Consider the following 14,609-nt stretch of genomic DNA (forward strand, 5'->3'; position numbering starts at 1 on the left):
CTCATGTAGCAGCAATTATTGAATGGCAGTTCTTGACTCTTTCTAGTCTAATATTTCAGAGCATAGTGATGCCAAATGTACAGAGCTTCAGAAAGCAGAAACTCAATCTCTGAGTGGTAAGTTGTCAAAGGACTTGCTGGCTCTGTATTAAAACATTATTTACTGGCTTCACATAGAGGGTTTTTGCTTGTGCTTTATGAAAACTTAGTGTCTGATGTATTTGAGATCTTTAAACTTAATTATGTCTTCAGAATTTTAAAAAAAGAACAGGAGTACATGTGGCACCTTAGAGACTAACAAATTTATTTCAGCATAAGCTTTTGTGGGCTACAGCTCACTTTTTCAGATGCTTATGCTGAAATAAGGACCTAGGGGTTCTTGTAGACCACAGGATGACTATGAGTCGACAATGTGACGTGGCGGTGAAAAAAGCCAATGCTGTCTTGGGATGCATTAGGCGAGGTATATCTAGTAGGGATAAGGAGGTCCTGCTTCCGTTGTACAAGGCACTGGTGAGACCTCATTTGGAGTACTGTGTGCAGTTCTGGTCTCCCATGTTTAAAAAAGATGAACTCAAACTGGAACGGGTGCAGAGAAGGGCCACTAGGATGATCAGAGGAATGGAAAAGCTGTCGTACGAAAGGAGACTAGAGGAGCTTGGGTTGTTTAGTCAGACAAAGCGAAGGCTGAGAGGGGATATGATTGCTATCTTTAAATATATTAGAGGGATTAATACAAGGGAGGGAGAAGAATTATTCCAGCTTAGTACTAACGTGGATACCAGAACGAATGGATACAAACTGGCCGTGGGGAAGTTCAGACTTGAAATTAGACGAAGGTTTCTGACCGTCAGAGGGGTGAAATATTGGAACGGCCTACCGAGGGAAACGGTGGGGGCGACGGACCTGTCTGGTTTTAAGATAAAGTTAGATAAGTTTATGGAGGGAATGGTTTAATGGTAAAACATAGTAGTCAAGGAAAGCCAAGCAAAGGTGGGTAAATAGTATAATGGCTAACGGGGTCGGGCTGGAGACTCTTGCCTATATGCTCGGGGTCTTACTGATCGCCACATTTGGGGTCGGGAAGGAATTTTCCTCCAGGGCAGATTGGCTGAGCCTCTGGAGGTTTTTCGCCTTCCTCCGCAGCATGGGGCAGGGATCTCTAGCAGGAGGGTCTCTGCCGATTGCAGTCACTAAAAACAGGATTGGGGACTTCAACAGCAGAGTCCAGGGAAGGGGTAGGGACGGTTTTATGGCCTGCAGCATGCAGGGGGTCAGACCAGATGATCATAATGGTCCCTTCTGACCTTAAAGTCTATGAGTCTATGAGTCTATAAATAAATTTGTTAGTCTCTAAGGTGCCACAAGTACTCCTGTTCTTTTTGCGGATACAGACTAACATGGCTGTTACTTTGAAACCTTTCAAAATGTTAATACATCATCCAGGTACCAATATAGGTACTCATCCAGTGCTTTGTGTGTCATCTCTTCTCTTTAACATAAAAAGCGGCAGAAGAGGAGAAAAACTAATACAGAACTCAATTAGTTCCACGAGTGGGAATCGGGACCTGTTATTCCCTCAAGGGGATGGATTAGCACAGACACTGAAGGGTCAGAGATCTACCAACACACCCAACCCAAGAATCCACAGGAAATCCCATCCCTGTGAATCACTGGAACACCCATATGGAGTGCCTATTCCTGTGCTCTGTATCCTGAGCTCTCCTACCCCTGGCAGGAAGGTCAGCTGACTGGTTGTGCTGCCACTAGCCTCCCGGTCCACAGCTAGACTCTTCTGCCACCCTCCGAAGGGAGTACGAAGCAGTGGCTCAGAAGCTAGTGTGGGGAGCAGCACTAACTTCCATGGGGGATTCCACCCCATATTTTACTTCCCTCCTCTGTTACTCCCTAGTTCTGTTCGATTGCCTCCCCTCTGCACCACAGAACAGGGGGAAGTATCTTCTTACCTATTGTGACTCAAGTATATGAACTGTCTGTTGATAGATTGTTGTGATCTCTTGCCACTAGGTGGAAGCATTAGTTCACTTTTGTATTTTGTTTCAAAGCTCATACTAAAGGAGTGGAGGACACACATACTAGGGTGACCAGACAGCAAATGTGAAAAATCGGGACGGGGTGGGGGGGTAATAGGAACCTATATAAGAAAAAGACCCCAAAATCGGGACTGTCCCTATAAAATCGGGACATCTGGTCACCCTAACTGAAGCAGAGGTAGGATGGTGACTGTTGTGTTTTACAAAAGTATGTGCTCATTGGGTCTAACCTACAGCCTTAAATGAAGTTTTGTCCATGTAAGGACTGTACATTCAGACTATATATGTTTTCCCTTTCCTCACAGCTTTTCCCCTTCTAGACCTTATGGCTAGATGAGGTTCTGGGGTTGCAAACTCTGCAGAAAAGGGAGCAGCAAAATGCACCAAATTAGGGGACACACTTTAGTGACAGAAAAGCAGCTGTGGTTAATTTTGACCCTTAGCCCTCAATTCTATGAGTACCCCTTCATATTGGTACCACAGTCCTGGGAAGCTAGAAAGGGAGATGAAGGAGCCAGAGAGCAGCCACTGGGTATTGCATAATCCCCTTTCTGAATGTAAATCACCCCCAAGTTGCATGTGATCAGATCTGCAGCTCAGTTCTTCTTTATACAGCTACAAACAACCCCAGCTGAAGTTTTGGGCATCCAGCTCTGTAGAGTTTTGTAGCTATGGTGGATTGTGGAGTTCAGGGTGCTGTGCAGAGACCCGGCACCGCCCCCTGAATTCTCCTTGCCCTGCAAGTGGCTGGGGAGCTACATAGATCCTGAGATTTCCATATGTTTAGGGGACTGAACTCCTTGCCGTTTCCCAGAGATGGGAAATTTCCACTCTAGAGATGATATTTTAATAGCAGAAATAATTGCAATTAAAAAAACAGCACAAGGTATGATATATAAACAGAGTTTTCTCCAAATAGAATGTCTTTCCCCAAAGCTTTCAGTGAGGCATCAGCAGCTCTTTAATTGTAGAAATTGATTAGACGCAACTAGAAATCTTTATTTACCCATTAGAAGAGTTTATTTCCTGTTCTGCTTCATGGGGCTATCCTTTTCACATAGTCATAATGAGTATGGTGTGGACATAAGGGAATGAAAAATCACTGATAGAACGGATGGATGCTAACCTGAAGTGATGTTTCCATACCTTGCTTGTAAACTTTTAATTTTAGAAGTAAAAAAAATCCTTTTTTCTAGAGATTTTGTTGTTGTTGGCGTTTAATTTATTGTTTTCTGAGAAACAGCTGACTCTTCCTTGCTCCTTCAGAATGAGGAGATGGCTCGCCAGCTGGTGGAGCTGGGATTCCGGGGAAGCGGTGAGGTCCTGAAAAGGGAAGAGTTTGAAGCAAGAAAAGCGGCTGCAGAGGCTTCAAGGCTCTCTGAAAGAACCCAGCAAAAGTAAGTGGATGCATTTAATAGAACATCCAAAGTGTGGGATGGGGAAAAGAGCCCTCTTGATAATTTTTTATGGTCTTTATAATGTGCAAGGTGGGGCAGGTCAGAGTTTATGATTTCTTAAACTTGTATGAAGATTAGGGCGTGGAAGAGCTGGAGTCAAGTTGCTGTAAGGCCGCACAGAACTTAGAGCTCCTAATTTTTAAAACATAAATAAAAAATATAGACATATAAGGGGAATCCAGCTATAAAATTGGTGAAACAAATGATTAATCAGTATCAATTTCCCTACTTGTATCCTGATTATATCCTGGACTAAAGCAGAGCTGACGTTAAATTAACTTGGAACGCCACGCTGATGTTAATTGTAACTTGTTTCTTGCAGAAAAATCACTTACCCCGGATTTTAAGGCTGGGACTTCTCAGAGGTCTCTAACTGAGTTAGGATCCCAGGTTTTCCTGCATTTCAGTGGAATTTGGGAACCTAACTTCCTTAAGCGCTTTTGAAAATCCCTTTTCTCCTTTTATTTTGCAGCACCAGTACTTTCAGTTGGTGTTACTTCCAATAATAACAGGTCCTGCATTTGGGCAAGTGTAATGTCATAATTCTGCCTTCTAGATTATAAATCTTAGGTAGTCCATGATAGGTCTGTCCATCACCATGAAGTAAACTAACATAGTCAAAGTACAAGGACATATGAGGATAAAAGGCAAGACTAACAAATCTATATATATAGAGAGAGAGACGGCAAGAGCTTGCTCTTTTATTAGAACATTGATTTTTCAAGTGTTATGGATAATTGATCTTTGGACATGCTATGCTTCCATCCGTGCACAAGGGGTTTACACAGAAAGGTGCTTTGGAGAAGACAGTTACCACACTAGTGTGCACTAGGAAATAATAACAGCTGCCATTAAAGCTCATAAGAACAACGCACATGCACTCTCCATGTGCTAATGGAAGATCAGACTTAAAAACCGTGGTTTAGCTCTGTTAGTTAGGGGGATATAAACGTATCCTCAGGATATAGTCCATTTTACCTGGTAATGCAGATGTTTTTCACCAGATATTTAGATCTTGGAATTAATAAACTAGGACTCATAATTAATATGAAGAACTGCCAATTTTTATTGATCGCTTTCCCTCTAGGTGGATGCATAGTATAGTGCAAACTAAATATCTAAAAATCATGTTCCAACATTTCAAGGGTTATTTTTATAAAATCTGAGATCGTGTCTGTGGGCAGAACCTCCCTATTACCTTTCTTTCAAAATCCTGGTCAGGAATATGGATGGGAGCTGAAATGAACTTTGTTTTTGAGTGTAATCTCTAGTATTGTCTATTTCATGTAAAAGATTGAGGAAGTTTGAAAAGATGCCTTTTAAGAGCTGTTACTTCAGCAACAATTATAATACTCGATGCATCAATCTTTAATTTATTCTTTCTATTACAACCCTGGCAACAGATACATCCACACTTTAAGAATTGAATAGGGGAAACTTCTTTGGCTAGAGTATACCTATGGGACAGGGACATGATCACTGAGAGAGAAGATATGGTCTCAGGGAGCTGGTCTGGGGGAACGACCCATACTGCTGATTGTTTTTTAGGGCCCAAGACTGAGGTTCTGTGAGTAGGATAGGTTGCAACTCCTCTCCCTTCAGTAGTCATGGACAAGGACATCTCTGCCAGTCTCTCCCTGAGATCCAGCAGATGCAATTACGGGGAAATGTAGTTCCCTGAGCAGCTGTGACATGAGCTCTAGCCGGGGCGAAGCATGCTGGGGTTTAAGGGGACTACATAAATAGCAACAGAGGGTCCTGTGGCACCTTTGAGACTAACAGAAGTACTGGGACCATAAGCTTTCGTGGGTAAGAACCTAACTTCTTCAGATGCAAGTAAAGAAGTGAGGTTCTTACCCACGAAAGCTTATGCTCCCAGTACTTCTGTTAGTCTCAAAGGTGCCACAGGACCCTCTGTTGCTTTTTACAGATTCAGACTAACACGGCTACCCCTCTGATACTTGACTACATAAATAGCATCCTTCCAGCAGACAAGGGAGGGGCTGGTGGTACTAAGGCATCTCTGCAGGAAGTTATGGACAAGGAACCCACTCTTTTTCTTTATTTTTTTCTTATGAGATAGTATTTTTACTTTGTAAAGACTTTGAGATGGACCTCTTGGCAGAAGAGCCGATCTAGTCTCAAAAGACTGGAAAACAAAATCTCTAACAGGAGAAGTTTAGGCATGAATGTGGCTTTATTTTATATATATATTTTGCCCTGCCCCATCTGTTACTTAGAGTTGTGAAAGTGCATGCTGCTGTGTGGATACTTGGATACCTGATCATCTCATGTACTTGGCCTTTTTCCTTTCTGTTTTGCCTCACTTTCTGTCCATTTGGACAATCTGTAATTCTTCATCTTAACCCCTTACTGACTTGTATTTTACTTGCCTTAAGAAAACAAATGAAAGCAACGTCTCTCTCTGGAATTTAATCAAATCATGATGTAGTGTATAAGTTAACTGAAGTACCACTTATGCATGATTATACAACACTGCCCTGTACACATAGATATTCATTAGAGATATCAGAAGTAAGATAAATTTGCATTAATTACTGCCAAATTAAAAATTCCGGTATTACACTTGAATGGCTAATCTTACTGTAATAAAGAAATAACTGGACAACTTAAGTATACAGTATATAAAGAGAAAATGCTAGTGGATGATGAAAGTTTTGGCTTCTTCTTCTTCTTCTGGTATCAAATAGAATTCCCTAAGACATTTCCTACACGAATTACTTTCCTATAGGGTAAAGTAGTGCCTTTCTAAACCGTGTTACAAGACATAATGTGAATAGCCAATTTTGTTATCAAAATGGTAGTTAAATAACTCAATAGTGTGATGTTTATTCTTGGTAACTTCACTACGTTACTGAAAGGAAAAAGTGGCATATGATAAATTTGTTGCTAGATCATTAGATCGTTTTTATAACTTCTGTGGGTTAAGAGCATCTGTGCTGCATACTTACATACTACTGCACTCTGCTCAACCTGGTGGTGTTATACAATAGTTTCCTGGAAGTTTGTAATTATCCCAGTCATAGGATAACTTTTTTCAAATGAACCAAGTTCATCGTGTTGCACAAGGAGGATTTAATTCAGGGTCAATAGGGAGGTTTTAATGTTAGTGTAAAGACACATGCGCTATGCTGCACTACAAGCTTGGAGAACTCTCCAGCCTGTTAGGCACCAATGATCTTATTGTGCAACATGTGAAGTCAATAGCAACATTGCCATTGACTTCAGTAGATCCGGGATTGAACCCCAAATAAACGTCCTATCTTTATTCAAATACTTCCTGAAATCTTGCTTATCTCCCAAACCATTCAATAGTAATCACCATGGAAAAATGTTCCACTTGGAGAGATTTATAAAAGTAAATTTGAAACAAGAAATCTGTGATCCTACTTTGCTCTCCACTTCTCTCTTCTCCCCTCCACCTCATTGCATAATGTCTATCTTCCATCACCCTGATCTACCATGGTCACTGCTGCCTTTATTGTTTGTTCAATCTAACTTCAGTTTGTAAGCCTCTCAGTGGGGACTTTTCTCAGGTTGGAGCTGGCTACGTTGCACTGCTCTGCTTGTGTAGAACAAATGGAAATCTAATAGTTCTGATCCTCCTCAAGCTTCCTCTACAAGAATCCCTGGGTGGTATGGAACCAGAGCAGTTCCTCTACATCACTTTTCTCTGCTCCCCAGTACCTAAGGTGTGACTGGGGCATTTTTATCTTCTTATGATTCCCCACTGCTGCTTGGGACAGTGGACTGCTGGGTCTAAATTAGAGCATTTTAGATTAGGCTTTTTAGAAAACAGTACTTCCTGCTAATTTTTCTTCTACTGCTTGACAAATATTGAGTACAACTGCATAAAACTCTCTGGCTACACAGAGTTATTTCCAGTGTTGTTTTGTATATGGAATTGTTCTCCTGAAAACCCTTAGTTTCATCAATAAATAAGTCTATCAACTACCTTGAAAACTCTCCCTCACTGGGACAGTGAAGGAAAAGCAAAAACCCTACTATTTCTCCTAAAAGCACCAGCTTTGGTGAGGTATGACATCTGCATGGGCTTTAAGTTGGAGTGCACTATTTAAAAATATTTTTCTAATGAGTTCATCCAAAACCCCCACAACTTGATGTATCTAAACTGCATAAATAGCCCTAGCTCTTTCACTCAAGGAAACCCTCTTACCTTTGTACTAATAGCTAGCATGGAAATGGAAGCAAAGAAATGAGCTGAGAGAAAGCATTTCATGCTGTATTATGTGAATTACTGCTGGGTTTCTCACTTTAACTGTCAGTGGGGGTTAGGCACCCAATTTCTTTAGAGCCCTTTGAAATCCTCAGCCTACATGTTTCCCACTGGTGGCCTGACAGCTAGCGTTTTGCTTAGCCGTGTGGAAGGTGCGATATAGAGAGTTTGCATTAGATTCGGGAGTGCAGTGTGGGGAGTTTTAGATACTGGCTAGCCATGCCTGCACAGGCTACCTGAAAGAATTCAAAGTGAGAACATTTTCTGCAATACCGGGAGAATCTGCTTGCATTGGCAACATTTCTTACTACAGAAATGTTACAGGCACGGCTATACACAAGACTTAATACAAGCAAAAATAGAAGCTTGAAATGGTGGTTGGATTGAAAACATCTTGGTTTTCTCAACTGTCCACTCATGGTAATATAGGGTGACCAGACAGTAAGTGTGAAAAATCGGGATGGGGGTGGGGGGTAATAGGAGCATATATAAGAAAAATATCCCAAAATCGGGACTGTCCCTATAAAATCGGGACATCTGGTCACCTATGCTAATATGGCCATGAAGATCCTATGATTCAAAAAGATTCTTGTTTGATATGAAGACAAATAATAGAGGTATTGAAAATATGAAGACTTACATCTGGCAACCCTTGTTATATAAAGTAGTAGGTCACTAGCCGGAATACTTATCTGACCTTCTGATAGCTCAGAGTGCTGCACCCGCTTGTTGCCTGGAGGGAAAGGGTGATTTTTTTCTCTTCCTCTCCTCACTGACTGCTTGGAAGGAAGAATATAGATCCTGGTGGGTCTGATCCACTAACTCAGCACTTCCTCACAGCCAGGGCCGGCTCCAGGGTTTGTGCCGCCCCAAGTGGCGAAGAAAAAAAAGAAAAAAGCTGCCACTTTCTTCTTCGGCGGCACTTCGGCAGCAGGTCCTTCCCTCCGAGAGGGACTGAGGGACCCGCTGCCGAATTGCCGCCGAAGAGCCCGATGTGCCGCCCCTTCCCCTTGGCACCTGCTTGCTGAGCTGGAGCCGGCCCTGCTCACAGCCCTACATATGTCTAGCAGTATGTGCTGTGACTGGTACTTCATTTCCTCTATCAGGTCTGCGAACGCCTATATCTTTATATATATTAGCTTAGTTTCATTTTTCTAGGGGCTGATCCAAACCACACTGAAATCTGCGGAAAGGCTTCCATTGATTTTCAGTGGGAGTTGGGTCAGTCCCTTAGAGCATAGGCATCAGTTTGGCTGTTTATAAACAGACTTATTTAAGTTCTTTGAAAAGTCAATGAATAGTCCCATGCAAACTTCTACTATGAAACTACTTATAGTGGCAGTAACATTATGATCCTCTGTACAGCATGAAAACCAGCCTTTTATATCTCTCAATGAGTTCCCCAGAAACGGGGAGATATTTCCCAGAAACAGAGATTGCCATATTATTGAGGTTGTCTGAGTTTCTGTGGCAGTAGATCACGTTCGCTGCTCCTTGTAACTGCATGCACTTGGACTGTAAAATCATGTGATGCTGGTAAATATTACAGCTTCTTGTGGTAACCTGGTGTAACCCACACACCTCTGGGTGTGGTGTTTTGTCCCATCTAGTGGCACCGAGACCACTTAGAGCGAGAGAGATAAATGAGTCTGCTCTACAGCCTTAGCTTTTAGCTCATGCAGTAGAGCAGGGGTCGGCAACGTTCGGCACGCGGCTCGCCAGGGTAAGCCAGAGAAGCCACGGCCAGCACATCGCTCGCCCGCGCCGCTTCTCGCTGCCCCCATTGGCCCGGGACGGTGAACCGCGGCCAGTGGGGGCCGCGATCGGCCGAACCTGCCGTGTCAGCAGGTAAATAAACTGGCCCGGCCCACCAGGGTAAGCACCCTGGCAAGCCGCATGCCGAATGTTGCCGACCCCTGCAGTAGAGGCTCATGCACTAAGCTGCAGAGGTCCCAGGTTCAGTCCCGCCTGCCGATGACCAGGGTCTCTCAGTGTTACACTGGCACATAGACTGAACATCCATAAAGTGAGTATCCATTCCTGTACCAGTGTGTAGCGACAGTTTAACACTAACTTTTGTCTGAAAGACCCATCAGAATACCTAGACGTCTGTCAGGAGTTCTTCCTATTGTGGCGCTTCTGAATCAACTTGTTGTAAAAACGTGTCTACTTCTTCCAAGCTGCACAAAATAATTTCTATGAAAAGCTAGGTTCGGTAGCACAGATTTCAGAAAGCATAGATTACAATTGGACTGCCAGGCTGTGTTTTGCATATACAAGTTTGATCTGTAGGCAACAATGATTTCAGGACTTGTTTTCTTTCATGACATTGTCAACGCAGAGCCAAAAGAGTTTTTAAAGGGGGATCCTCTTGCCCCATGATGATCCCCTCTTCCAAGACTAACGGTAAAGACATCTTGACTAAGTGGATAAGATATTGAATGCCAGTATGTTATGAACTAGGTAATATTCCTGTGTTTGAACACCTCAGGACTCATTCAGCTAGAAGTGTAGCTGCTTCATTGGCATGTATCTGCAATATACCCTTGCCTGAAATCTGTAGGGCTTGTATGTGGAGTTCAGGCTATATCTGCACAAATCAGCTCTCAACATGGCATCAAGAGCAGCTGTTAGTTTCAGGAAGACAGTGCTTCAATCCCTATTTAATGAGCAGGGCTTCTCAGCCCAACTCCTCACAGAGGTCACTGCAAGCTGCACTAGTCTCCTACAGTGGGGATGTGCGGAGGCAGTGTCATGATGGAGTAATAGGAGTTGCTTATCAACTTTTGTTCCCCAAATGCATTGCATCCACACAGGCATGTGGACCCTCTGTTTCTGAGCCAGCTATTAATATGAGAGAGAGGTAAGAGGAGAACTGAGCTGGGTGGGTTTTTATACCTTCAGTCTCTGCCGGGTTGGAATCAAAATTGCCTACAAGTTCCATGTAGTGATCAGGGCCGGCTCCAGCATTTCTGATGCCCCAAGCAAAAAAAGGAGGGAGTGAGGGACCTGCCGCCCCCAAATTGCCGCAGGTGCCGCCCCCAAATTGCCGCAGGTGCCGCCCCTCTGCTTGTTAAGCTGGTGCCTGGAGCCGGCCCTGGTAGTGATTGAAACTGGATCTGTGGCTGTGTTGCTAGGCATGCAGTTCTTAAAGTGTGCCTCTGTGTGAAGCAATACCTCTTTAGAGAACAAGAATTACAGTTGGTAAATAATCCTCTCTCTTTCTCTCCCACACACAAACACACCTTCTGTTAGTTGCTTGAAGCAACAGAGGGTCCTGTGGCACCTTTAAGACTAACAGAAGTAGTCTTCTGTTAGTCTTAAAGGTGCCACAGGACCCTCTGTTGCTTTTTACAGATTCAGACTAACACGGCTACCCCTCTGATACTTGTTAGTTGCTTGTGACTGTAACAACTAGCTTATCACAGATAGCATATTCCCTCTCTGTCTTTGATTAAATAAATCAGGTTATCAGCAATAATATGCACAAACTGTCTGGCGTAATGATTTGAAGTGCCAATATTGCTGAAACAGAGATTGAAATAAATCAGTAGGTGTAGTCAATGATTTAAGTTGAATTTCTGGCACGTGATGAGTTCATTAGTTACCGTTTCCTGCACTGCTGCCTGTTTGCTTTAAACTCCTACTGGACACACTCTTTAGTATTAAAGGTGCATTATATTGTATAAAGGAGTTACTAAATATTAATGTTATAAGCATGTTACAGATATGAGTGGTATGTGATGGTTATAATCACATCAGTAAGAGGTAAGATGATAAATGGCTATAAGTAACCTATCAATCTATTGGACTTTCACAATTCTATAACCATTTATTATTAATCTTTTATTAAAGTACCCTTCATATGAGGTGTAACTCTTCCATGTATATTTGACCGTGCTTATGGAACAGATATTAAGTATTGAAATTGAATCCAGCAGATGCTTTGGCCTTCTCTTAAATTTAGCTGCTAATTATGACAGCAATTCAAACATAGGTACAGAGAGATTTCAGCCCTCTTTGTGCATTGTTTTTAATCAATCTTTTAATATCCAGTCATTAGCTTCAGTTTGCAATTGGTCCTGGAAAGTTTTGCTACTTATGGTTAATACTGTCCAACTTTACCTTTTGGGCATAAACTGGGTTATTGTAGTAATTGCTGAAAGTGCAGATTATTTTATAAAGTGATCTGAATATCGAAAGGTTATTCAGATCTTCAAAGCTCTAGCCACAGGATTTTGCTTTTTACAAACATTTGTTGGATTTCTATTACAGATGGAAAATAGACTATGCAATGTTGCAATACATGGATTTGGATGATCTCTAGAAATGCTCATGGACCAAAGGATAAGTCTTGAACATCACATGTTCTTGGCATCTGATCCAAATCCCAGTGAAGTCAATGGGAGTCTTTCCATTGACTTCAATGGGTTTTGGATCAGGCCCTTAGTTGAGCAGCGCTAAAAGCATTTGCAAACAAGTGGAAAAATAGTATTTGGCAGTTTTAGTTCAAATTAAAACACTTTGCATTTTTTCCTTTTTTGAGTTCCACAAAAATAAACCGTTTTCCACATGCCATTCTGAAAGTATGTTCTTGATCAGAACAAAAAAACTTCATAACAAAAAAGGCAAACCACAGAGTCATCCGATTGAAAAAACCGTTAGAGTTGGTAAGTAGACATAAATTAATATGTGCTATTTGGGGCAGGGACTGTCCCTTTGTTATGTGCATGTACAGTGCCTAGCACAATTGGGACCTGGTTTTTGATTGGCATCTAGGTGTAACCACAAAACAAAACGTAATAATAATTCTATATGAAACTCTAAATATGTAAGAGTTGGTCAGGTCTGGCACGTGGTGCTGCTTTCACTGCTTTGAAAACACCAAACCCAGAAATCGCTGACAGCCCACAAAAGCATTCTTCACTTCCGGGATGTTGTATGAGAAACATAAAGTTGCATTCTCACTACATGGGGTACTGCCACAGGCTGCATATCTGACTCCCACTGACATCTGTGAGTTGTGAATGGAGGGAAGGATATGGCCCATAATATAAATAAATAAATAAATACAAGCTTATTGGCTAAAAATATGTATTTTAGGATTTGGTTGTCTGGTTTTGACTCTATACCTTCGAATGCTCTAAGTTTCTTTCCTGATTGGGCAGGCTAAATGAGCAGCAGTTTGTAAGTGGTTATGCATGTTAAGGGCCAAATTCTGACTTATTGTGTATGCTGGTATAAGCTGCGATCTCACGGTCACTGGCACGTGAGCCCGTTGCTGCACCTATGTGGTGCCCCATGGAAATCAAATGGGCACAGCAGTACCCTCATGCACTATCCATTTGCAGGGTCTAGGCGATACCAAGACATGCAAAGGATAACTGCAAATCTCCATTTCAGTTTTTGCTCAAGCTAGCAGGTCAGCAACATAGAGGGCTTTGGGGGAAAGCTTTTCACCTTCCGTTTCACATAGCCATAGCCAACTCTATGCTTTTACATGCTTTGTACACATGCAAAAGATGCCATCAGTTTTCTCTTACAAAAACAAATGGGTTTAAGTAAGTTTTATGGGATACAAATTTCTCCCTACACAGGGCAAAACTAGGTCCTTGACTCTTCTCTTCCTCCTTTATATATATAAATAAAAATGTGGTGGTTTATATATATAGATAGAGATATAATGCAACCCACAAAAATGGAACTTAAAAGAAAAAAATGATGTTGCTTTTTCGAACATTGCCTTGGATTTTAGTGTTGTAAATCCTCCCACTGAAATAGAGCGGAAAGAATTAAACACCAGGACCCTGCATTTATTAGCAGACTAATTCTTTCCATATATTTCAGTGGATGGAAATACAGGAAATGCCAAATCCCAAAGCAGTTATACATGTATAATGTTAAACGGAACATCTATAAACCAAAACAAAATTATTTTTTGGGCAGAGGGAGCTTACGTGTATGCGGATGCTTTTAAGGTCTTTTTTTGTGACAAGACCTAAGGAAGAAAAATGGAACTAGAGCAAATTTATAATGGAGATCCAGTCTTTGACTATCCCTCTATCTTCTTTCTAGCACTAATCGGGGCTGTTGACTCTTAGCATGGGTGGTTAGCATAATTCCAGTACTGAATGCAGGTTGCACAGTGTTTACTGTGATTATAGGAGATCTTCAGTGGCACAAATGGCAGATAGATTTCTAAATCCCATAGAAAACCAGGAGCAGTTAAGCACTGAACTGCCATTTGTACCTTTAATAGTCTCTTCCTATGTGAATCAGTGGCTGACTGCTCCTGCGGAGGCAGGCAGAAAGGAAGTGGGTAGGAGTCAAGGAGTCTGCTCCCACTTATATGGTCTCTCATTTGCAATACATGTTCAACTACATTCTCCCTGTATTGGGCTCCTCTTCCCAAATCTCCCTGGCTATGTCTAATATGCCCCGGGGTGGTGACCTTATAATAGCTCAAGTGTACAAGGACTGCTTCTCCCTTTATGGACACAGGGATGTACATTGTCTCAAACAGAATAGAGGGATAGCAGGACCTTAGCCTCTGCTACTTCCATTCAGGCCCACAAATTGAGCTGGACACACAGAGGAGCAGACAATACCATTCTAAAGAATGGTACAGTGTGCACAGTACCACTGTACAGCAGGACACTCTGAGTGTGTGTGTGTGTGTGTGTGTGTGTGTGTGTGTGGATAAACATCAGAATATTTAAAGGTTTGTTTTCTGAATTTTGACTTTTGCTCATCACGAGATAAATCATGTTCAGGAAAATAGAATAAACTACAACAGCATTTCCTAGGAATAATTACAGAGGCCTTTGTGACTGAGTGATAT

General features: G+C 42.0%; 1 protein-coding gene across 2 annotated transcripts in view; it reads left to right on the top strand.

Annotated features, from left to right (window-relative positions):
- Positions 1-14,609, top strand: part of CFAP299 (cilia and flagella associated protein 299) — a 410,267-nt gene that overhangs the window by 20,769 nt on the left and 374,889 nt on the right. For both annotated transcript variants that reach the window (XM_065596000.1, XM_008165688.4), the window contains exon 2: positions 3,320-3,450. In XM_065596000.1, the coding sequence (XP_065452072.1) occupies positions 3,320-3,450 (131 nt within the window). The remainder of the gene's footprint in view (positions 1-3,319; positions 3,451-14,609) is intronic.

Source organism: Chrysemys picta, chromosome 5, assembly GCF_011386835.1.
Source record: "Chrysemys picta bellii isolate R12L10 chromosome 5, ASM1138683v2, whole genome shotgun sequence".
In the NCBI taxonomy this organism is placed as follows: Eukaryota; Metazoa; Chordata; order Testudines; family Emydidae; genus Chrysemys; species Chrysemys picta.